Source organism: Pseudoliparis swirei, chromosome 16 (assembly GCF_029220125.1).
Source record: "Pseudoliparis swirei isolate HS2019 ecotype Mariana Trench chromosome 16, NWPU_hadal_v1, whole genome shotgun sequence".
In the NCBI taxonomy this organism is placed as follows: Eukaryota; Metazoa; Chordata; class Actinopteri; order Perciformes; family Liparidae; genus Pseudoliparis; species Pseudoliparis swirei.
In genome coordinates this window covers 9,944,780-9,970,919 of record NC_079403.1, presented here as the reverse complement: position 1 = coordinate 9,970,919, position 26,140 = coordinate 9,944,780, and the positions used below count along the sequence as shown (strand labels likewise).

At 43.0% G+C, this 26,140-nt stretch overlaps 1 protein-coding gene across 2 annotated transcripts; it reads left to right on the top strand.

The window, feature by feature from the left end:
* Positions 1-313: 313 nt before the first annotated feature.
* Positions 314-25,424, top strand: ctdspla (CTD (carboxy-terminal domain, RNA polymerase II, polypeptide A) small phosphatase-like a). Of its 2 annotated transcripts, XM_056433680.1 has the most exons (8): positions 314-783; positions 15,559-15,725; positions 16,862-16,894; positions 18,806-18,907; positions 21,579-21,635; positions 22,853-22,945; positions 23,036-23,221; positions 24,298-25,424. In XM_056433680.1, exons 1-8 carry the CDS (start codon positions 708-710, stop codon positions 24,421-24,423), a joined length of 840 nt encoding a protein of 279 aa, XP_056289655.1. In that variant the 5' UTR covers positions 314-707; the 3' UTR covers positions 24,424-25,424. The 2 variants fall into 2 exon arrangements, with proteins under 2 accessions (XP_056289655.1, XP_056289656.1); XM_056433681.1 differs by lacking the exon at positions 16,862-16,894 and having other exon boundaries at positions 317-783.
* Positions 25,425-26,140: the final 716 nt, after the last annotated feature.

The window sequence follows — 26,140 nt, the reverse complement described above, 5'->3', positions numbered from 1 at the left end:
GACCTCACAATATCTAAAATACTGGTTATCCCCCTCAAACAAATCCAGTGGAAATACTAACAATTGAAACGTAGAAGCATCTTTAAAAACATATTCTCCTGTAAAAATGTACAAATCAGTTCCTGTAAATGTCTAAATTTCCCGAGTCTATAAAAGAGCGTGAACACCACCGAAGTGAGTGGTGGGCGGACTGAGAGCCCCCCCCCCACCCCCCCACCCCCGAACTGAGCAGGATGATAATATACTGAAGGCGTGTTGTTGTAGTGAGCTTGCATGGCGCGGTGGCAGGAGGACGGTCGCCATCTCTGCGTAAACACTGTAACCGTATCACGCAGTTGATATCATCGTGTGTGGATCGGAGCCAGAGCGAACAGCAACAGCAGTAGCAGCAGGCGGGAGGGAGGGGGGGGGGGATGCTGCTGCCACACACGACTTCCATGCAGGACTGACGCGCTGTTGGTCTCCTGCACGTCGGACTGTCACCTCGGATGTTCCGACGCGTCTTCTCGCTGACATTCCGTCCTGCCTGTAAGCTCCGGGGGGGAGAAGAAGAAGGGACTGCATGCTTCGAATAAAAAACGGGATGTTCATGCTGCCAAACAGCGGACGCTTTAGCCCGCGCACAGCCGAGGGGACTGTCGTGCGCTTGGTAATGTTTGCCGAGGAATAAAACGCGGTAGCCGAAAGGTGCATCACATCTCGTTTCCATGGACAACACGTCCATAATAACACAGGTTGCAAATCCGAAAGAGGAGGAGAGCATTTCTTCAAGTCCAGATAAAGGTAAGGCGTAAAATGCCACACACAACACACAACGCACGCACACAAGGGCGCGCACACTTACACGCACACGTACCTACGCGCGCGCGCGATTCTTTTATTTGGATTTCCAGCTGTAGAATATTTACGTTTGCTCGGTTGTCAAATGATCTGCAGCCCTCGGTGCACAGAGGATATTGGGTTCATCAGCAAAACGGAGAGGATCGACGGAAAACCTCCATTGTTGATCTGAAGCAGAGAACCTTCAGAGCCCTGCGGTCCACATCGGCTACACGTATGTGTGTGCAGTGCTCTGTAACTTTAGGCTTCACTATCATGGACCTCATTTTAAATGTTACACATTGTGCCACTTAGGGATGATAGATGTGTTTAGGGTGAGCTGGGTTTACTCCAGGGGGCGGGTACTCTACTCCTTCGCACGGGCGACATCCCTGTGTGCATCACTGGCTCTAAAATGCCTGGTGTATACCAATAACCCCACCAATGATCAGAGGTCAACAGTGTGGCTATGGTGTATGAAGAAAACCGCCAATATAAGTACTTATATATATATATATATATATATATATATATATATATATATATATATATATATATATATATATATATTAGTCCAAAAGCCAGTAATCACATTGCATACACACATATATTTAGCTGTTTCTATTTTTTTCCTGTCTGTCTCAAATCACCTCACTGAAGCGATGAGAATGTTGAAAGGTTGAGTACAGCGCAATGTTAATAGAACATCATATTTATATAATAATCACCACATAACGACCGGCGACGTACGTTAACAAGGTCATAAATGTTCACTTCCAGATGTGTAAAAGAAAAAAAAGCGCCTAAAAACAACTGCTCAACAGCTGCTCTACAGATTACGGCGGCTGCACGTAAAACACTTTTTCTCTCTGTTGTTTTGCACTTGTGTCGCCACTTCACCATGTGGTGGTGCCATCAATGACAAGTCCCCCTCTTGAGTCAGGAGCTTTCCAGTTTCCACTAACTTTGAGAGGGGGTTTTCTCTAGTCTCTGCAGGACAGTCACACATTTTTAATTTGAGTCGAGAACACAAGAAATCTGAGTACTGTGTAAATACACGTGGGATACACAGCTGTTTATGGGAGATTGGAGCAGGAGGGCACGGTTGTTCGGACATTCCCTCACGAGCACCCGTCCCACTGAGCCACAGGGTGCCCGGAGGCCGAGGGACCACAACTTCCTGCTACACTCAGAGCTCTGTTGAAGAAAAGGTCACCTTCCTGCATCCCCTCTGCTGAGCAAAACTCAGTGCGTTTACATGATGATATAATTTGAATCTTGCTTTAGTCGGACTATGCTATCTTTTGGGGGATCTGCTATTATCCCAATATACATGGCAGTGAGTAATTCGAATCATTGGCCGAAAGCATGTCATATCCGATACGATAGGTGGCGCTGTTTTCATTACAACTCGTGATACAGCCATTTCCGCTTGACCTCTTCACCACTACCAACAACAACCAACAACAACAACATCAACATTTCGAGAAAGATGGCGAACAGAGAGCAAGGCGAAGCTACATCCCTCTACTATTCTTGCATGATGTTAATAATGACATTATCGTCTCTTTCGACTCTTTCGACTTCCGGGTCACGACATGGGAGGGAGGGGGGAGGAGGGCGGCGGGATCTCAAGCATGCGGAAAGACGCAAAGTCCAGTTCCTAATCCAATTCACCGTTACATGCCGCGATTGTCGAATTATCAGCCGGATCGGATCGAGTTATCCAGGGGTGTTAATCGGATCGTAGTCGGACCGCACATAGTCGAACAAAGTTTACATGAAACGGATAATTCGATTTCATTCCGACTAAACCAGTTATTCGAATGCATGTAAACACGGTCACTGACGTACATGAACCACTCTGACTTGACCTCCTGGCCGGCGGTCATAAAATAAAGATCTGGACACAATTCTAGATCAGAAGTCTTTACGACCGACCTGCGTGATCACGGCGGCCAGATCAATTAGGATTTATGCACCAGAGCACGTTTCCTATATTTCTTTTTCCTGAACTGCTTCCTCTAATCTTGTGGCACCGCCTCGATAATTAAAACCGTCATAAACAAATCAATGAAAACAATCACTAACGGCAAACACACAGCTTAGCTGCTGACTTAAGCGGTGAAGCATCACCCAGGAAATTTGTTAGAAAAGAAATGATACTGCTCCTTTTAGCACATTTTTAATCGCTCTCACAGATTTCCCACACTTTCTTGTCTGCGAAATCCCGTTTGTATTGAACAGTAAATCCCTGTGGAATCTGACAATTAATCTGGTGGGATAAAACCCAGGGTCAGCCGCTGACCAGAGAGGACACACACACATACACACACACACACACACACACACACACACACACACACACACACACACACACACACACACACACACACACACAGTATCACCAGGGAGCTTCCTGAATAGAGTCCCTGACCCTCACCACTCTGCCAAAGCAGACAACAAACAGCACTTGTTGTCCAGGACAGTTACTCTGTGACCTGCTTGGGCTGCACTGAAGCCACAAATGATTACACACACACACACACACACACATCTACACACACACACACAATGAATATTTCAGAGCTACGGCAGGCTATTTTCAGAGTCCTATCGGTTTCATTCTAAAGACGTAGCAATTCATTAGAGCCATTTTTTTATACATTTGGTCAGGTGGACAAGACAATACATCTTTATGCATTATGGATGATATTAAATGAAGTGTGGGTTGGAATCATAATGTGGGCGGTTTCTCTCTTCAGACAGGGCAGGTGAATTGGCACAAAGTCAACCGTGTCACACTGTTGGTGGATACAAGGCTATTTTTGGCCTGTTGGAGGTGAACTTTATCAGATAGGCAATTGTGGACACACTCAGTCCATTTCTTGTACCATATCGTAGTTTTTTCTGAGATAAAACAGCAATGATGTACTACTTCAAAGCCATATATTTCACAGGAACCAGCACATATGCTCAAAGGAGGCGGAGAAACCCCAAATGAGGCTTTTCATTTGGCAGACCTTTACTTGTCAGGATCTGATGCAATGCAATGCACTAGAGCAGCGGCGCACACGGAGTCGCGGGGCGGCAGCCTCTCAGTCTGCTCCTCGTTGAGGCTTTAGTGTGATAACTTCACAGTCCGACAGGTATCAACGGACGAGCTGTTTAATCAGATTAGGTCAAATCTGAGTTCATCTCTTCACTGCTGCACCGTGAGTGATGGCAGACGCTGAGACTAAAACAGATTTTTGTCTATAGCTCTTCCAACCGTGAGCCCATTTGTTCCCACTGAAACATACATCTTTAAAAACAGGTCACAAACATATTTTATCCTAAAAAACTCTCTTTTAGTAAAGATTACACCAATACAAGTAAATTGCTGGGGACGATTTTTAGTGGATTAATACACATTTGTTAATTTAGTGAGTTAGTCTTAACATCGTCATGATGTTTTATCTGGATTTCAATAAAACAAAAACAGTTTGAATGTTCATAGTAATGATAAAACATCTCCTCATACACAATAGAGCTATATGGCGTATATAAATAAGCTATATTCATTCTTTGGGTACGGAGATAACTCTTAGTTTGTCGTTTAATTTTGGTCTCTGAAGAGGCTTTGTTTTCAATACGAAAACATAATATCACTCTTATTCTGAAGTGTGCTCGAGTGTTGCACAACAATGTGTTTGTCAGTGTTGCCTCTTTCTCACGGCTTAACGGTTCTCCTGGAGTTCTTGTAAAATCTGTTTTTACTTTTTCTTTCCCGAACCCAAACTATAACTGTTTTGATTGCAAGCACGTTTCTTCTGGTCGAGGCTGAGTAACATGCATTCTCCTGAAGACACATAATTGGCCAGTCTCCCATGTCATAACTCCAATGGCAGCTCAAGGCTGCAGCGAGACAGTGCCACAGAGCTCATTAACGTCCTGCCTTTTAGAAACGGGTCACGGTGCTCCGTCTGCCTCATGTGGATGTCTTGAAAGGTGATCAGATATAGCATTTCAGAAGAAGCTTTGGTAAGGAGGAGCAGCACACATTGGGATGTATGTATGGCATGTTAAAATGGTTCCCCTCAACGAAGCCTTGTTGGTTCGACAATATTTGCATTGCCAAAAAGAAAATTAGAAAAGAAAATACTGAAGCTGTAATTCTCTATATATATACACTACCGTTCAAAAGTTTGGGGTCATTCAGACAATTTTGTGTCTTCCATGAAAACTCACTTTTATTTATCAAATGAATTGAAAATTGAATAGAAAATATAGTCAAGACATTGACAAGGTTAGAAATAATGATTAATATTTGAAGTATTAATTTTGTTCTTCAAACTTCAAGCTCAAAGGAAGGCCAGTTGTATAGCTTATATCACCAGCATAACTGTTTTCAGCTGTGCTAACATAATTGCACAAGGGTTTTCTAATCAGATATTAGTCTTCTAAGGCGATTAGCAAACACAATGTACCATTAGAACACTGGAGTGATCGTTGATGGAAATGGGCCTCTATACACCAAAGGAGATATTTCATTAGAAACCAGACGTTTCCACCTAGAATAGTCATTAACCACATTAACAATGTATAGTGTGTATTTTTGATTAATGTTATCTTTATTGAAAAAACAGTGCTTTTCTTTGAAAAATAAAGACATTTCTAAGTGACCCCAAACTTTTGAACGGTAGTGTATATATATATATATGATTTCATGCGCGCTTGCTTTTTGAGGTTGTTTCTGGAACACGCTGCTGTGCATTAGGAGCGCGTTTATGATGTGTGGACCACACTTGCAGGGGTTTGTGCAGCTCAGTTGGGGAGCTACTGTGAGTGTCGGCTTCCACAGAGTCCCTGGCACAATCTCCCACTCTGCTGTGTCCAGCACTCTGCTGTCATGACCGGACTCTGTAGAGGACGACTACCATCTTTTACTCAGGCATAGGTGGCGTAGATTTCTTAGATATGTTTTGAGCGTACAGTATGTCATTCACAAGCCTTTCTTAACCCTCCTGTCGCCTTCGGGTCAATATGACCCGATTCAATGTCTAACCCTCCTGTTACCTTTATATTTACTAACATATTTTACCCTTGAGGTCAATATGACCCCAGCTATTAAAATCTCCAGAAAATTATTAGAATTAATATTGTTTTCCAAGTTTAAGTGTGAGGTACTTTATGTTTGTTTGTTGACTCCCGAAAGAACACCGACATTAAACATTGAATCGGGTCAAATTGACCCGAAGGCGACACGAGGGTTAAGAAACACATTGGATTGCTATGTGTGCACAGTGAAGTCAATATTCAGTGCACCATTTTGACTTGGTGCACTGAAAGAAAGAAAGAGGGAGAAAAAAGCTGCACTCTGAAGTGCAGGTCCCCTATAATAGATTCATGAGTCTATTTCAGCCAGAAAAGCTGATTATCTGCACCTCCGGGGAAGTGTTGGAGTGTTGGACACATCTATCTTGTCCAATACCATACTGGGCATCTGATTGGGAAGAGTTGAATGTTTTTCTTCCATGCCTAAAAGCCCCTTGAATGGTAAGCTTGTTAACTCTGCGGGATGGGCCCCGGTGTGTGGATGAACATGCCTGAAGTGAAAGTTGTGGGATTGTATTAATTGATGTCTTTTCCATTCATTCAGTCCCACAACGAGAGGCAGTGACATGTTTTCACAGCTGTAAGTAGCAAATAAATGTGTTGTTGGAGTAAGTTTGTGTTGTTTTGTTGCTCCACACAGGGGTAGTTTGTTATTGTAAAACCGCAATGGACTCGCCAACACTGAATTTCACATCGTGTCTGAGCTCATATATTCATCAAGAGTCAACCATCGTAGCTTATGTTCACATCTCCCTGCTGGTTTATTTTTTGTGTCAATATGTGTAACAATTGTATTTATTACGTATTAGTGTAGCATTTTTTAAAGCAGTTTTATTTTTGCCAAGAATTAGACGAGAGAGTTGATACGACTCATTTAGCCATAAGCTTTATCCAGGAGACGTAATAGCTTATCTGAGTTTAGCAAACGCCTTAAAACACAGTAAAAAAGTAGCGTCCAAGGGTTAACACCATTCCACCCATCACCTCTAAAGCTCAGTAAATAATATGTTATCACATCTTTTTTGTTTAATTAATATGTACAATATAATGAAGAATAAAAATAAATACAAAAATAATGCTATTTCCTTAAAATGAACTATTGGGCTTTATAGAAGCTAGCCATAGCATCCCTATACACTCTACATCTATAATTCCTCTCTTGTGCATTTCCTTCATGGTGGACCTTGAACTCATTATAAAAATGTCAATTATTTTTGATAAAGTATTATAATGACCAGAGCAAAGAATGCATTACAAAGATTAATGTCAGATTTCACAATAAATAAATCGGGTTGAAAAAAAGAAGAAGCAAATTGGCCTTTAATTCCGAGGCGGTCTGTAAAGATCTATGGATTGTGAGACACAGTGAAGGAGATGCCAGCGCACTGCGATCCGTCCCCAGAGAGGCTGCAGGGGGAAATAGTGTGGGTTGACGGTTTCTTCACTCCTCCACTGGCTGACTGTGAATACTTAAACCATCACTCTGAATGCAGTTTTAACTGGAAAAAAAGAGAATTGAGTTCACATGAATGCTGCTCGAACATCTCTGCACTGGCATCCAGTTAAAAATAGAGCTTTAACGTCATTTTACTTCATAAATCTGGCTACAGACTATATGCTTGCCAGTCTGTGTGTTCGGTGGAGCCGTTAGATACACAGGACTTTGATCCAGCTCCATTGTTGTTATATACATATATATATATGTATATATATATACATATATATATATGTGTGTGATTATTTATATGATTGGCCAGTTAAAAAAAATATATGTCTGCTCTCAGTATTTTGTTATTCCGTTAGTTGGTTTTGCTGCACACACAATATGATTTTTTTTCTTTTTCTGGGTCTCTTCTAATGTCTGTGTGCTTTGGACTGTGCGTTTGACTGCATTGTGGGAACGTTTTATGTTTGAATGTTGTCTCAAGTGTAGCTCATACGCTGTGGTTGTTTGTTTTGGAGCAACCTCTACTTCAAAATGTCCAGCCCGGGCTTTGAAGAGACGATTAGTAGGATTTCTCGTATATTCTTTATGAAATGCCATTCCTCCCAGTAGATCTCCATCCTGAACACTGATGGGTTGTGATTGCTCTCATACATAATGTAGTTTATATTGAGTTGAACGATAAAATATACATTTTAGTACATGGAAAATAAAAGTACTCCTTTCATACAAAGCGTCAAGTATCTGTTTTCAGTTTTTAGATTAATTGACTGCAGCTGTCGGTGCTTTCAGCTCTTCAAACTTCGCCTAAATGAATACAGAAGACAAAAAGCTGACACTCTTCTGCTGCATGCTTGACGTGTCTCGATTTAAACGCGCAGCATCGTTGCGGGATGACATCACTCATGCCTTTCCTGTAAATCTCGACAGTTTGGCATTCGATGGCCGTGAGTCAGTGAAGACCATTATTAATGCTCCAAAAGCCGGCGCCTGCCACACGGCCACACTGGATGCTGCTGCTCTAAAGCCGGCTTTCAACGGGACTCGGACAGGCCACAAGCTTGTATTAATTGAGCATCCATCCAGCCAAACAGACGTCAAAACGGATCAATACAATCAGAGAAAGGTAGGAGTCAAGGAGGAAAGAGTGTGTGTGTGTGTGTGTGTGGGGGGGGGGAGAGAGCAGGACAAAGTGCTCAAATAGCATCTGTGTGTCTCTTGGGGTGCAGGCAGGTACCCGGTCTGGCTCTGACAAGGTGATGGCCTTCCTGCATATTTTTCCCCCTTCTGGCCGGCATTCCTCACCAGTAATTGGCTATTTAAAAGGGAGATCATGTTTTGTCCAGAGTGATTTTCTGTCACCCTTTCTGAAATATGCTGGGTGCCACTTTGTCAGATGTATGGCATAAAAGGCTCTTGCATTTTTTAATCGACGAGCGAAGGAGAAGCAAATAAACAAGTATGGAGGCTGTTTTCTGGTTAAAGGTGAATGCTGTTTAGCTGTGAATCTAAAGGGGCCCTATGGACATGTGTGTGTACATGTAGCGACACACGCCTCTCGGGCAGCAGAGGCAGCAACAACGCATGGGCACACACAGGCTCCCCATCACACACACAGAAATACATGACCTACTTGTCAGCGTTCTTATAGCAAGCACCATATTAATGAATGGAATCTAATGAATAGTAAGAAATGTGTTGTTTTGAGTTCAAGGGTGCGTGCGTATTTAAGAACAAAACGTAAAGAGACATTCCACTGAAGTTACACAACATGGTTACTTTACTCATCATATGGGGTTTAGAAGAGGTGGTCATTTACCGGACACGGAGGGTTTACCATTAGGCTGAATATGAGAAGTGGTCGTAGTCATCTTGATGTCATTGGTTTGTGGACCACTGTTGAAGCCTTCAAAGAGTTGAGCATTTTGACCGTTGCCATCTGGTTATTGCTTCATCTTGTAAATTCATGTATTTTATGGCGGATCAATAGTAAACTGTTGGCGTTCCCCTTTAAATTCCCCCCTAACAGCTCACTCGAAACAACTTTCAGCATCAATCTTCCAGCTGCACCTCGGGTCACCAGGTGTACAAGCACGTCTATTCTCAAGAGAAGCCGGAAGACGGGCCTTTCATTTCATCTGACATTAAATCTGATACCGTTTTTTACCGACACTCAAGGAGGATTTCCCATGAGTCACTGAGCCTCTGGCTCATCTACAGTTGTAGATGAGAAAATAGAAATATATCTCAATAATACACCACCGCAGCCCCAAACAACGCGAGCCGCGTGGCTGCCGCTTGCGTAACTGCAGTCAGATCTCCCTCATTATTTCTCTCTGAGCTCTCAGTGGGTTAATTCCCCGGCGCTTGTCATCCCCTTCATTACGCCGAGCGCTCGATAAGCAGCAGCAGCCCCCCCTGCCCACCCACCCCATCCCCCGGTGGGGGGACTGCAGGCGGGCTGGCACCGCCACCACGGCGCCCACGCCGCTGTACCCCTGAGGCCGGAAAGCAAGAGCAGACCAGCCCACGTCTTCGTGTCAGAGTTCACGGCAGCAGCTGGGAGAACGAGCACCCTGCAGTATGACGGACATGGGTGCCAACCAAGTGGTCGGAGTTTAAAATCTCTTCAAATGTAACTGGGTTATGGAATGAATGTGAGTTGCACAAGATCATATATATATATATATATATATTAATCATCCCAGATAAGTATGGAAATGAAGCCAGAGGGGTAGGTGACTGAGGGTCAGTGACTGTGACTAAAGGCATCTGCTAGATCTGAGTGTACTGCACCTCCACAGGCTGTAATGTTGTCTCCAGCCTCAGCTGTTCATGTGGTGAAGTAATGAGGCTTAATGGGAGTTTATTTTATCATACTGTGCTATTACTGCCTTGATGGCCTCACACACAACCCACCAACCCGTGGACCTCCGTAGGTGAAAGTGTCAGGCTCATCTCAGCTGTTTGGATTTGCTGTGTGTGTCCGTGCGTGTGTCAGTGTGTGTGTCCGTGTGTGCGCGCGAGCAGCAGACACGTGCTCAAGTGTATTTTGTGAAGCGGAGGCTCTTTGGTGTAAATATTGTTTTGGAAGCCGATCTTTTGGAATTATGATCGCCTCTTTGGTGTGATTTTCTCTTTTTTGGAAAAAATCAATAATTTGTGCTTTGGGATGAACAAAAGAATAGAGTTGGTGTAAATGGTGGACTCTCGGAGGCTCGTGGTGTCCACATGTCCACGTGTGCTTGAGCAAGACACTGAACGGCTGAACTGGCTCCTGATGTGTGGATGACAATGAATGGAAATGATCACTTTTGAAAAAAACATCTGCTTTAATGTAAAATATATTTATTTCCTAACCATTTAAGTCTTTTGGCAAGCAACATTTTAAAACTACCAATAGACCAACATTGGTAGTTGGTCCATTGGTAATAAAACATCTAAATATTTGCCCCAATCAAGGATTTTGAAGTTAATAATTATAATAATAATAGATTCCATTTATAAGGCACTCTTCATCCATGAATCTCAGAGTGCCACATAGCCAGTGCATAGTTAAAACAATAGAAAAAGGAATATATAAGTTAAAACCGTTTGTGAACATTTTTCAAAATTTTTATACGTTTAAAAAAAAAAAAGAGATGAATAAAAATATTAAAGAGATGACTGAAAGTATAGTCCCTGTCTAAACTTCAGAATAAGATAAAAGTGTCTTTCTTAGTGTCATCTCTTCGGAGGTATCGTGTATTACTGCAGAGATTCCTTCCACACTGTTATTTTGTTCCCCCTCCCTGCTTCTCTGTTGTTGTTGTTGTTGTTGTTGTTGTTGTTGAAGTTGTTGAAAGCTAAGGACAGAAACAGTTCTTCATCACCACCCCTGAATGTTGTCAACTCAAGACTTTAGATTCCAGGCTAATAATGGATTAGCTGTCAGTGTATGTGTGGAGAGTACTGTAGAAGTATTTTAGGTCACATGTTAGGTGAGGGTTATATAATATAATTCAGACAACTGGTACCACGTTTACTGCAAACACCCCACACTCCAAATCTCAGTGAGGGGAGGTAGGAACTAATCAGAAAAAGCATGCCCACTGTCTGAGGGATGGAAGCGTCTCCTTGCCACATGTCAGGGAGGCCTTTCTTCCCATTTCACAGCAACTTTGTGTTGCAGAGATAGCTTTGAAATCCCGGTGGCAGCTGTTTTATTCTGCTGTATGTGAAGTACCCGGCTGCGCCATTTAAAACCAACCTGTTTTCCATCTTAATTATTTAAGCTGCACATTCACATGGATCGTTCTCACATTTACCTTCGTGCCCCCCAGGTACGATACACTTTACCTGCCCGGCTAGTCAACTAACTGCAGCTGGAGTGCAGTTCAAGGTCGGTCACACCAATACCAGTTTATTATATTGTATGTTATTTTGCACACACGGATTAATTCTGGCATTTCAGATGTGCTCATGGTTGGACCAATCGGGAGGAAAGTTGCAGCTTAAAATGCATCAAGTTCAAGTTATACTGATTTTTTATTAACTTTCTTTCGCCAAACCTTTATGATTCACCCAAAGCCTTGAAGCAACCATTACCAGATCCACGGTTTAAAATCTGTGTGATCATCCAACCGCTCGTGTTTATTGCTGCATCTGACTTTGTTTGTTGGTTATATTTACAGATCTCAGCAATTAATTTGGGGAGCACAATGTTGATCTTTTTAAATAGAATTACCATTAGTTAAATAAGAGCCAAGTTGTAATCCACCTGAATGAACCTTTACTTGTTGCCCTGCTAAATTGCTCAGCCAGAAGCATTTGGCTCACGAGTGATGAATGTTCTGACATAAACCTTCTAGACGTCATCGAGCGGCTAAACTTAAACATGCCTTCGTATTTCAAATGTTGTGTTTTGACCGCGTGCATACTTTATGTGCTTTTAAAGCTACAGTAAAAAGAGGCCACCTCAAAAGTCTTGAGCTAAGCCGGGGATCATATTCCCTCTCGGAGCTTGGCATTAGTCCACGCTGTGGGTCATGGGGTGATTATCTCTTCCTGTCAGGAATGCTGAGAATTTCCTGCGTTTTCTCCCTCTTCCGGCCTTGTTAGTGGTTGTGCCTGAACATGTGACAGAGAGCCGACTGACTAGCTCTGATTGACTGGAGAGCCTTTCATCATTGTTACCTAACGTTTAGCAGGAGCACTAACACAGGTACTGCCATAAAGGGATTTCTCTTTACAGCTCTCACATCAAGGGAATATGCTGATCGGATGAAGTGTATTCAGTGGGTAAATAATTCTGCACCTGCTCCGAGGAGGCGTTGGCCTCATATCTCTCTCTCCAGGGAGCTTTTGTTAAATGCAGTTAAACCACGCGCATGCAACACATTCTACTAATTTTAGTGAGGTGGATCCCTTATAAGCAGAACTGAAGACTATCAGCTGATTCCTCTGCGCTTCAGTGTCTCATTTGACTGATTATAAGAAAGAGCTATAACTAACAGACATCCTGAGTTGATTCAGGTCAGGACTCTTGTATTCTTAATGGCAAATGTTGCACTTTAACCTTTTGCTGTTATTCTCAGAGCATTACTCTGCAAGGCGAGCCGACTGCAGTCACATTCCTGAGCAAGGACATTGAAAAAAAAGAAGAAGTTTGTGTCAATCTGTGACGTATGCGGCTTGTTGATAACTGTGCACGTGGCCCTTTGCCGAAACATGTGAACACATGCTGCGTGTGTGTGTGTGTGTGTGTGTGTGTGTTTGCTCGTTCGGTGTCCGGCAGCAGTCAACTCTCAGCTATGTTGTTTGTGTCAGAAGGAGAAAGGAGAGCTCTGTTTGTGTAGGGTGGTGGTGCAGGAGGGGGTGGAGTCAGAATCAGACTCAAGTATAGGCTGTCTCGCCTTGGAGACTCTCCCCACCCATTCTACGCCCCTTTTCTCCAATTTCAAGATCCCGCTCCCTTCTCTCTCCCACCTGCTTTTCTCAGAGAGGTTTCAAGGGGCACCAGACCAGGGCGGGAAAATGTAGCTGGTCTCAAAATGGAGGAACGAATAATGACATCATGAGGGTTGAGGCCAACTTGAAGGGGAGGACTCAGGGTCCCTCCAAACTGGAAACTTACTGAATTAAATAGTTCAATTACAGCGCTTTATTTGACTACTAGATAGTTTGTGTTTTATTTGCCACAGTTTTGAGTCTTTAAGATTGTTTGCCATTGTGCAAAAAAAAACAATTGTGAAAATAAAATTTTTAAAATGAAAAATAAATAAATAATTTCACCACGTTCTTGCACCACTTTCTAATACTGCTTTATATTAATGGCTCATAGTCATCTATACATTTTATTATGTATTAACCATTAACAAAGCCATTAGATACAGCTTATAAACCTGAGTTAATAGTGCCTATATTCATTAAAAATGGTGCTCTTATTCCACACTGGCATCACCACAAAGAATATTCCACTCACTTAAAATTAAACTAAATCTGCTCTGCCAGTTCTCACTGGAGCCTTTTTGGGTGAACCAACTTTTTTTTTTTATAAATAGAAAAGAATAATAAAAGTTTAGTTTTTCTTTTTGTCTTTTACAATAAACTGAAAAAAAATAATAAATAAAAAATTGGAGAGAAAAATAACCCTTTTTCATTTTCTGTTTCATTTTCTCGGTCGTGCCACAGTTTAAAGTATAACATATGTATGTATTTAATTCCACTACATTAAGTTAAGGAAAATTCCTCAACTGTGTGTGTGTGTGTGATTGGTCATTTTGCTCTTATTGGGTTAATGCTTTCAGTGTGTTGTTTTGCCTTTTCTCGAACCAGATGAATTCCTGTTGTGTTCAACCATTGATGCGTTATCTGTATATCCCAGTAAACTTTAAAGTTGACTTTCAAATCCGCAGACGTACCGTAGAGAAATGGTGTATACTTCTAGTCGGTGTACGTTCATCAGTCTCCTGTACCAGCAGTGAGTGCATCCAGTCCACGAGGACAGACATGCAGGTTTTAGTAACACAGCATGTTGCCTTCCTGTTCCGACCTTATAGCCGTTTGTTTAGCGCGCGTTGCTTCATGGGAACATCGATCGGGGAAGAGAGCTCTTAGATCCAGGAGCCCATCTGAAGGTCCTTAGAACTCGAGCCGGCTGCAAACCTCCTCCGCATGCATGGCTAACTGGGCCGTCTGTGTCACACGGCTGTATGAACACATTAACAAGAAGCAGGGACACTACGTGATGGCCGCTCTGAGGCACGGCAAGCTGTTTCCAGCTATAGTCTGTCACTTCAAAGTCCTGAACAGATTTGAGATTTCCATGCCTGGAAATACCTTTAAAGTAATTAAACCTGCAGAATGTCTACTTCAGGAACACCTCAGGTTAATTACGCTGTCAGATTTTAGCCTTTGTACCGGAGCTGCCCAAATTTCTATTTTTATCCACTCCTCTTTAGAGACAGAAAATATATATATATGAAACAATAGTGTGAAAGTAGGCCATGAGCTTCAGAGACAGTAAAGGAGGGATGATGTAACCTGGGACCTATATGTGTATGTGGTTTTCTTCCCCTGAGTGTTGCAGCCCACTGCCACTGATCAACTCTTCTTCCCAAGCATGTGGATCGAGTTTCGGTTAAATTACTGTCAGATATCGTCAAATAAAAGAATTTGTTTTGCATCCAAGCTGTCGCAGATATAAAATATCCTGTGTCTGTATAGTGGTTTTCAGTCTTTACATTCAGGGTCTCTTTAATGTGAAAGGTTCAACATTTTCTTTATTGTATTGTCATATTTTCTGCCTCTTTCTCTCACATATATGATATTTATCTGTATGTCTGGCTCTCTCCATCTTTCTTGATGTTAATTAACTGGACTACCTTCCCACAGGGCACTCTGAGGAAGCCTCTGTCTGTGCTGTGTTCACCTCAGCCCCTTCTGTCACAATAATGTGATGATGCATGTGAAATGCAGTCCGTCTGCATCTTACTGTCTTTGTTTTTTTTCAGAGGATGCTTTGCATTAACATAAATGCTTTCAAATAGGATACCTAGTCTCAACAGGTGACATTGCTGTGAAATGTCACTAAAGCAGCACTTCAAAGTCAGGAGATCCATTAAATGTCTCACATAGGGATTTGTCACTATTGCTGGAATACTTCACAGGCTGTGATATGCAAATAACCTGTCTCTTTCTGTCATTATCTCTTCCAGTCTCCCAGTCCAACAGCAGCCTAAAGAAGCATCGCAGCCGGAGCATTTTCAGCCTTTTCTTCTGCTGCTTCCGCAACTACAATGAGTACCACGTCGAGACACCGCCCGCCAACAACAAGACACTTTCTCTGCCCCCGCCGCTAGAGGAGAACGGCAGTCCTCCCAAGGTGAAGCTCGTTTGTTTCTCTCGCATCATTGTCGGCCCGATCCCCCAAATTGCATACCACGTGACTGAGAAGAAAACCTTGTGGGAATGAGTTGATATTTATCAACGGGAATCCTCGTTTGCGTGGAGAGGTCCAGTAACGAGAAACATTTGTTTGCGTTGTCACAGGGAGCTTGTTAGGGTTTGCCTCTTCCTGCCCGAGAGCTGAGGCGCTGTGCTGCCTCGTCGGGCTCCCTCCACACATTTTTCCAGCTGCTTCAAACCCGCTGAACCCAGAGGTTGTTTACCATCCACCGCTCGAAAATACGGGCTCGCTTCCCATCTCGCATTCTTCGATATCTGCCTACGCACACATCCGCACGCACAGAATAACACACATGCACACAGTCGCTCGCTCTCTGTGGCGAGTCTTACCACATGCCCATGACAACACATGTCCGCACACGCACACGCACACACACACTGCTTTAATCCCCCATAAAGTGGGCCTTGTGTGTGTCCGGTGTGATGGATTACCTGGCACCCGCGCCTCCCCCTCTCCTCACACACACTCTGACCAGTGTAGTGAGGATGTGTGAAGCGGCGGTTCTGGCCATTGGAAAAGGCGCCAAACCCCCGAGCTCCTCCGCAAACACGGCGTTCTGCTGCCAGGGCAGGTACGCCGGGCTATAAATGGAGCAGCGGCGTATCACATTTCCACTTCTGTTGACCTGTAAATGTCTCTCATTCAGGAGAGGAATGTGCGGCCCTTGACTGATACTACACATGTGGTCAGCGCTGACCCGCTCCGGACCCCCTACCTAACAAATGAGTCCCCATTCATTTAGAGTGAACCTCGTCATAAAAAGCCTTGTTATTGCGCCGGCTGATTTCAGAGTCCCTCCCAGCAGCGAACTGTTGCTGGACATGTTTGTTACTATGGCAGCTCTGTTTGTTTTTTTGTTTCACGAGTACAGGGTGTACTATTCGTCCCTTTTCGCCGTATTTCACCCCCTTTTTCTCCTCTAGCATTGTTGATTATGACATAGATGGAGTCGATTTCTTCCTCAAGAAGATTTTTCACTGTTTTGCTTTTTTCTGTTTTACCTCTCTCTCTCTCCCTCTCTCTCTCTCTGTCTGTGTATTTATTTTCTCCAGTGTGACCAGGTCCAGGTCATCCCCATCCCCAGTGTATGTATTATTATCTTTAATTTGTCTTCATCTCGCGCCATCACAGTAACCTAGCTGCATGTGGACATTGGCACAAAGAGGATTTTTCTTTCGCACCGTCCCATCCTGAAAATCGCTTAGTTTTCAAGGCTTTGCTTTGGGCTGCTTACCCCCACGAAGTAAACCAAATCCATGTATCATCATGTGATTTATTTCAGGCTTCGTCCCGTGTCCCTCCACTCACTGGAACAGAACATGAAATGTATTTCCTTATTTGATCAGATTCATTGAATCTTATGTGAGACCTTTGCGGCTGCACTTTGGATCAACAAATGGATGACTCGCCCTGAAAACACTTGATTATTAAATGACTTATTTGTCTGTATTGAGCAAAATTACGCTGTGATTATGCACTTGGTGGTCAATGAACTACTGTCTGTCCGTTAGAAGGCTTGGCTTCAATTCACTTGCTTTGTTTGTGCTCAAGCAGCAAGGTATTTAGTTATTTTGGAATACACGCTTTGCCTGTGGATCACTGTAATTTAGGATATTCACACTCACAGCATCCGACATCTGAGGCAAGTTTTAAACTGCACCACACCTCCCGTCAATGGCAGGAAGGGCATGTGGTGATAAGGTGTACTCTTTGTATTCCCGGCGAAGACTCTTGAGAGGCGACTTAAATAACTCAAGTGGAATAAAAGCCAGAATGAACAACGCACTCATACACTGTAGCACACCTCGATTATTCAATATCCCCCAAAATAAATAAGTTATTTTAAAAAGCATTTCATATCACTTAAATTACTTTCCCTCCTACAAATACGTCCCATCTTCTTTTGTGATTCTAATTTCGAGCTCCAAAAATAAAACAAACTGGAGTTGGAGTGTTGTCAGTTTGGGATAGCGCCCCCTGGCTGTGGCCTCCGGTGAGGAGCGTCTTAATCTCCGTGCAACTCCCGAGTGAAAATGTCACGGTCCCGGTCAATCCCTCTTTCTTTGCTCAACCTGCATGTAATCACATTCATCCTGGCTCGACAGGGTGTCATTCAGTGTCCTTGCTCACAGGGAATTTCTCCCATGATGCATCAGCATGCAGTCCCATGATTAGACATGATAAATACAGACAGCACGAAAACACACACATGCTGAGAACGGGTGGCATATTGAGCACAAGTGTGTGTGTGTGAGATGGACAGAGTCCTTGCGCCTCGCCTCCGTGTGTGTGGGCGCGTGTGTGTAGGTGTGTGTAGGTGTGCCCCCTATGGCCTCACCATCTGCCCTGTGCCTGTCTGTAACCCCGGGCCTGCTAGGCAGAGGACACAAGCATTTCTCCTTTTCCCCCTGACCCTGAAGGCAGCACAGGCACAGAGCTCAGTCAACATGAGGTAATACAGATAATATTAGTTGGGAATTGTACAGTTGAACAGAATGTAGTAGCACAACAAGAGCAGGGACATCTGTCGTAATATTACAGTAGTTTTGATATGAGATGATGAAGGAAAACATATTCCCACCATGCAGCTTCTCGCATAAGAGTATCTGCTGTTTTCCTCAAGTTGTATTATTGAGAACATTTTATGAAGGAGACTTTTTAGTAGCACTTTTGATTAAAGAAGATTTTGCAGATACACTTTCTGAAGCTTAACAATTTGATTGAATAGCCATCTTTTAATACTATATAGGAATATAATTCAGCTATTTTGCTATATTACAACAACAACAACCCAGATAAGTATGAAAGTAACACCTCCTGGCGGGTCATTTATGCTGTTAAGTGTTTCTTTTGTGTAACCTCCAACACTCTAACTCACCCATAATCCATCATCTCACCCTCAGTATGAGTGTGTATGAGTGCAATTTGCAGCCTGTTCCCTCTTATGAATCGCTGTGTTTACACAATAATGTAAAAGGTGTGTATTGTCTCTGCAGCCTCCAGCCAAGTTCCTCCTGCCAGAGGTCAGTATCGATGACTACGGCAAGAACTGTGTGGTGATCGACCTGGACGAAACCCTCGTACACAGCTCCTTCAAGGTAATTTACCTCACCCACAGACACAAATCCTCAAGTTCACATGGGAGTCTAGATACTCGTGGCTTCAGTTGTGACATGCTGTTATTTCTCAGACTGAAAGGGATAATAGGATTAAACCAAAATAAATCTAGAAGATGATATTCCTTGCTGTGAATATGATGGCCTGATGACAACTAGCACGATGTGCCGCTGAGCTAGTACACATAACCTCTGGAAAATATGCCTGTTATTACGGCTTTTATTCACCAGTAAGAACAAGAGAAGGCTTAGCTGGTACTATAACAAGGTGTTGGCATGGCAACCAATCCATCCTCTGCATCACACAGTTCATCAGCATGACCAGTTGTTTGGCATGAAATATCATCTCTGTCTTGTGAAAAAAACATGTTATTGTTGATGTCAGTCAACCACCTAAATTATAGCTCAATGCTAATGTCAGCGCACTAAAATCCTTAAATCGACAATGCTAACGTGCTGATATAATGTCTACCATTGGCACCATCTTAGTTTGTGGTGTTGGCGTGCTAAAGAATGCCTGTTATCCAATAGTTGTTGATACGATGTGGTTGACCAGCAGAGCAACAATGAGCTACGCTGCTAGGGATCCATGATTTTCACTGGAAAAGAAATGTTTGCTTGCTTGTTTTTATGGCAGCCCTTTTTCATGCGACAGTGTTTAGTTACGTAAAAGGTAACTAACGGTCGCGATTGTAAGTCAAGCCCATGATGTTTCAGGGCTCTCAAGTTTTGAAGACAGGCAAGAGTGACATTTCCATCAGCACCCCCCCCCCCCCACCCCAGAACGAAATTTTCGGATATCAGTCAGTCGCGCGCAATTCCAGGATGCTTTATTATTTTCATTGGTTGCTGGATTAAATCTTACCCAGATACAACAGATACGGTTTTTTTTCTGATTGGCTATTGTGTAGCCCATTTCTTTTTTTTGATTGGCTGATAAGTGTCTCCTCACAGCAGAACTCCAGGGGAGCGCTTGATTCCTCCACGGTGAGGGCAGCGCGGCCAGCGCATGTTTGCGCGCTGCGGCATATTAAAACATTAAATAGCCGAGAGTTTTTTTCAGCGTGAGAAATACGATGTGTGGCGGGAGTGCGTGACGTAAGACCGAAATGCGTGAGTGTCACGCTCAATGCGTGACACTTGAGAGCCCTGATGTTTCAATAAAGCCACGTAGGCTACATTTTACTGTGTGCTTTAGGCGCTGGTGGTCTCTTCAGACTCTAACATATGATTGTGTTCATCATGCTGTTTAAATATCTTAAATAATGTGCAAGTATAAGACCAAGAAGGGCAAATATTTTCAGCCATGGAGAATTCTTGATATTTATACCATGAAAGATGACAAATGATACGGCCATAGACTGATGTGTCCTCCCTCTACTGACGCACCAGGCCCACCCAGAGACCCAGTCCAGCACCGCTCGGCCTCAGCTGATTCTATTACGTCTGTGTACTGTATCTGTTCCTGTGTGCCTTTTGTCCTCAGCATGAGAAAGCAAGAGAGTTGTGCGGGAAAATAGCTCAGGGTGAAGCCGAAGGAACCTTTTGTGTATGCTCTAGTTTTGTTCAGCTGTGAAAGGAAACCGTTTGTTCATTCAAGTAACTGCATAGAAAACTCTTTAAGTACATTTTCATATGACAATTACTGTGGAAAGTAAAAGGAGGAGAAAAATGTTCACCCACTGCGCTGGACCCACCCATTACAGTCACAAGCCAGTTTGGGGCCACACACACGCACACCAGGGCTTGTCCAATCCAGAGTGCTGTTGCCTTGAATGACCACAGGATGAATTTCCTAGAAATCCTGGATCTGTTCTAATAGTCTGGAGTGTTTTTTTCCTCTCCCCTGACAAAACGAGTCAGAAACTCACACAAAAACTCATTTTTTCCCTCCTTTGGGAGAACTCGGTTGCACACTATATCCTGAGTCTGTCAAAATCCATTTAGCTCAGAGATGAGTACTCGGTATGAAATAGATTAAAGCAATGCAATGTATGAATACCAGTTAGGAGAGGAAGAGAGTAGAGCAAAACGAAGCATTTTCTCTTCTGTTCAAACAGCATGCAGGCTTAAAATGATACTTCTCAATATTCCTTCTTTGTTTCTACAACAAACCGCGTGAGAGCCGGAAAAGCTTTCTTTGTGCTGCTTAAAACTCAGAAATTTTTTTTCCTCTGCTTCTGTGTCACCTTTTTTACTTTCTCCCCTTTTCCGACCGTGACACCGCCGTTCCTCCCACCTAATCCTTTCATCCTCGTCTTCACGTCCTACACTTGTCTTCCACCCACACCCCTAGAACATCTATCTTCCTGCACCTCTCCTCGCTCCCCTTTCTTGCTTTCAAAGATGACAGAACTCAACACTGCTGTCCCGCGTTCACATCTGTCATCTTGTTCTGCTCCCAGGGTTCTCCCTGAGTCTGACTCCTGGATTTGATTTAACACTGAGTAACAGAGTGCTGGAGCGAAGAGGAACCACAGTATATTTAAATACTCCCTAGTTAGCCTTGGAAACCTTATCGGAGTATTTGGACCTTTCTCTATTTTTCTTCAAACGAAATTGCAGTTTAGCTGCTTCCTTGTCAGATTGTGCAGTTTTGACCACATACAACACAACGTTTTGAACCCTCTCTCTGTCTCTTGCCTTCCTGCAGCCCATCAGCAATGCAGACTTCATTGTTCCAGTGGAGATTGATGGGACTGTTCATCAGGTACTGTTGCACTGATGTGGAGGACTTTGAGAAGTGGACTCGAATAAAATATGAATAATATGTATTCATTTATAAGATCTCCCTCGAAAGCTGTGGCTCTATTTTCTTCCCTTTAGTATGTATTATTCTCCATTATTCTCATGGCTATGTCAACAGTGGGACAGCTTGTACACTCCTCCTTGAACTCATTACATTTTGTTCTCTGTGTCTTTTGCTCGCTGTAAAGATAGATGTGACGTGACTGTGTCACCTGGTAAACACATGTGGCAAAGCCTGTCGAAGGTACTGTTGAGTGAGCAGAGATTCTTCACTGGTTAGAAAGGTCTGTGTTCGAGAGAGAAAACACAGCAGAGAGGAAGAAACGGGGGCGCCGTTTACACTCACATTGGGACTAGAATTGTTGTGCTTCCGAACACAAAGGTTTGTTTCCTGCGCCCTGTTTGAAGCAGAAGCAGCCAGACTGTAGCTGGGACCTGGTTCAAGTAATCCAGGATAGGCTTTCTGTATCTGTCTTGGCCTACGCTTGATTACTTGCACTTGGGGACAGCAACTAACCTCTGGAGACCGACTGAAGTGGACGAAGACGATTGTAACTGACACATATGGACACAACGTCTGTTGTTGTGAAGGGGGGGGGTATTGATTGAAAATGTCTCATCCTCACAGGCTAGTTCAGACACTTGTATCTTACTTTCTGAGTTTTTTATAGGATGTGATTTATGGACATTTTCCTTTTCAGAAAAACCAGGGCATTTTTAGAACTTGAAATGATTGTATTTAATGTATAATGAATTATACACTTTTGTGGAACGCATTTTATTTTTATTTATTCAATTTTATTCTAAAGTGATCAAATATGACATCTAATGACAGAATTGTGATTCAAATTACGGGTGAAAATGAAAAGAAATCTGTGAGTTTTTTGGTGAGAGTTACTTTGACAAAGTGCAACATCTAGCCCGAACTCTCACTTAGGTTTTATTCAAGTCAAACCATGAACTAGGCTTTTTGACTTCTGGGTCAAGTTTCAAAGCATATCATGCAATTGGTTAAAATAACAATAACGCCAATAACACCAAGAAAACTTAGACACAAGAAAACTTTCCGCCAATCAGTTCATGAGCGGCGTCCCACTGAGACTAATCTGATCTCATCAGAGGTTTGACGCCAGGCCTTGAAACTCGACCGTTGTGTTCATTCGCATGCCTTTGTTTCAGGTGTACGTGCTGAAGAGGCCCCACGTGGACGAGTTCCTCCAGAAGATGGGGGAGCTCTTCGAATGCGTCCTCTTCACAGCGAGCTTAGCCAAGGTTTGCTTAGACGTGTAGGATGACACTGAAGATGACACTGATGTGGCTTTAAGACCATACTAACCTGGCGGTTGTGTTTGGTGTGCTCAGTACGCCGACCCTGTGGCAGACCTGCTGGACCAGTGGGGGGTGTTTCGCGCCCGGCTCTTCAGGGAATCATGTGTTTTCCACAGAGGAAACTACGTCAAAGACCTCAGCCGGCTGGGCCGAGAGCTCAGCAAAGTCATCATCATAGACAACTCGCCTGCCTCCTATATCTTCCACCCTGAGAATGCAGTAAGTCAGTCTCCTTGATGTTGAACAGTGAAGCAGAAATGTGGTCTCATGGGGCACACGAGTGGAGGGACTTTATTAATAGGTTAGGTATTTGGAGACAACACTTAATATATGTGAAGGTGTCTGGATAAACGATTTTGGCCGCTGTGTTGGGTCATTGATCCACTCAGTCAGGAGCACAACGCCGATTCAGCTTAATTTATTAAGGGAACGCTCAGATTCAGGTGAGGCCCTGTACTGATCACGAGACACGTGAATAAAATAAAGGTTTATTGAACAATAAATAAATGCACACAAATGTGTCAAAATTAACAGAGGTGAGGGAAGACTGAATGTTGAGTTTCGGTACCTGAAAATTCAACAATTATTAGGCATTCACAAAAAAATATAAATGAATATTCGGTCGCTATGGCATCTGATGATGTCACAGCAATCTTGCTGCTTTTGTACACATACAAATGTGGGCTACAATGAGATGTTGTGCTTCAGAATTCAAACTAAACTGTGGTCAAAGTAGACAGTTACAACCAAAATAAGTTAGTAACAAAGTTACTAGTGTAAATAATTAGATCTACCCGACGATTTCGGCTTTAATCTGTACCGTTCCCAGTGTTATTCCTCTCCTGATTCAGTTTGATTCAGTTTATTTGTATAGCCCAATTTCACAAATTACAAATTTGTCTCGGAGTGCTTTACAATCTGTACACATAGACATCCCTGCCCCAAAACCTCACATCGGACCAGGAAAAACTCCCAAATAACCCTTCAGGGGGAAAAAAAGGGAAGAAACCTGGAGGAGAGCAACAGAGGAGGATCCCTCTCCTAGGATGGACAGATGCAATAGATGTAATGTGTACAGAAGGACAGATTTAGAGTTAAAATACATTCCTCTGTTGAAGCTCAGTGGAGCTGCTGCCACTCTTCATGCCTTTGATGCATATCCACCATTAATTATTCACACAAAACTCGCACCATCTCCTCGCCTGTAATGCAGCACTTTTCTCCCTTCGAATAAATGAAATCTGTCTCATCTGTTCTCTCTCTCTCTCTCTCTCTCTCTCTTCCTCCCCCCACAGGTCCCAGTGCAGTCCTGGTTCGACGACTTGATGGACACAGAGCTGCTCGACCTGATTCCTCTGTTTGAGGGCCTCAGTAAGGAGGAGGACGTTTACGGTCTGTTACAGAGCCTGAGGAACAGGTAGCAGACAGCTGGTCCTTCTAGCCTCGGCGCCGCTGCACAGAGGCCTCGCCTCGCCGCCGTGGTGCCGCAGCCCGGCTCCGGTCCTCCGAGCGGCGCTCTGAATCTGAGCACTTCATGCAATTGTTCTGGTCATAATGAAATCAAGAGACAACAACTGGAAGGATTCTCACTATCTCTGGATTCTTGAACTCTTTGTACAGGACTCCTACTGACAAAAGATGATATGTATATATTATATGTTTTTAAGCAAGAAATACTTAAAGTAATTTTTCTATCAGAGTGGAGGTTTTACTATTCTATCAAGTAATATTTTAGTTACCAAAAATAATCCAATAGACAGATTATTTTCGTTGAGAATGAGTGACGTTTAGTTTCTTTGTGTTGAGCTGTGCTCTGCAGGCTGGTGTGTCTCGTCTGACCTTTCATTCAAATAACTGTGATTTATCTTCTCTTACAGAATGAAGTGCCTTCATTACTGTGCTGATTTTATTGTGTCAGGTTATGGGGTGCACATGCTGCATAATAACTGAAATCTCCAAGTACATAACACTACATCCTTAAATTGAAGTTGGAAATGAGTCTGAATTGTCTGAGAAACCTGAGGAAACAGAAAAGATTTATTTCGAGAAATGTATCCAACTAGCCTCTTTGACCCGAATGATTCTTTGTTTTTGAGTTTAATAATATTGAATTGTTAAATTTACCAAAGATTTCTACAATTCAATGTGACTTGTGACTGAATGACGTCATGTGATCCTTGGTGACTGTAAATTGATAATCCTTTGAGACATTGAAACCCCACTCTATGATGGAAAAAAGAAAACGTTGTGATGACTTTGCCGTCCACCAATAAATGTAAAACTTTTGAGGAAGACATAATAATTAGCTTAGTAGACATGACACTATTTATTGGGGAAAAGGGGGATTGGGTGCATTGTAAAGCAACTGCTGTTGAAATCGTACTGTACAACATTATTAAAGTTGCAAGTTTGCACACTGTCAGCTTGTACCAACGTATTATGACTTTAACAGACCTCCAAGCTGCTATATTGTTTTGTTTTGTTGTGAAAATGCCCAAATAAACCATCCGTACGCACTCAACAGTAGACTAAAAAAGTTCGCCACGAGCTGCATTAAGCAGCTAAGACAGTCATTTTTCTCAGGAGTTAGGGGAGGCCCAAAACGGAGCTAAACTAAGTTCATTTTAGTTTTTCTATTGCCAAAATATGTGGAGCGTATAGGAAACGGGCACTTTTTTATGAATTCAACATGACTGCTCAACAGAGGCACACAACGGCAAGGATGTAATTCTAGTTTGCCATTAGCTCAGTCGAGCTTCCAAGCCTCCACATGAAGAAAAAACTGCAGAGCTCTGATGGTGAGAGATAACCTTGGACATCCTGCGCAGACCGCCATTCATCGTCATTTTCTTTTCTTCACTTAACCCAGATTTTAAAAAATGTCAGCTCTCAAAACCACGCGATGATGAATTGATGAAGTACAGATGTTACTCTGTTTGTGAAGACAGCTAAGAATCCCGCCTACATTTCGGGGTTACTATCTGCAGTGGGGAATGAAATCGAGGAATAGCTGGTACCTAAAGCGAGTCGAGGCGAGCCACACCGTACAGGGGGATTTTGGCATAACATTCATCAGGTAGTCAGAGACACAACTCCAAATACATGGTGATGTTGCTGGATGTATAAATAAGCAACAGT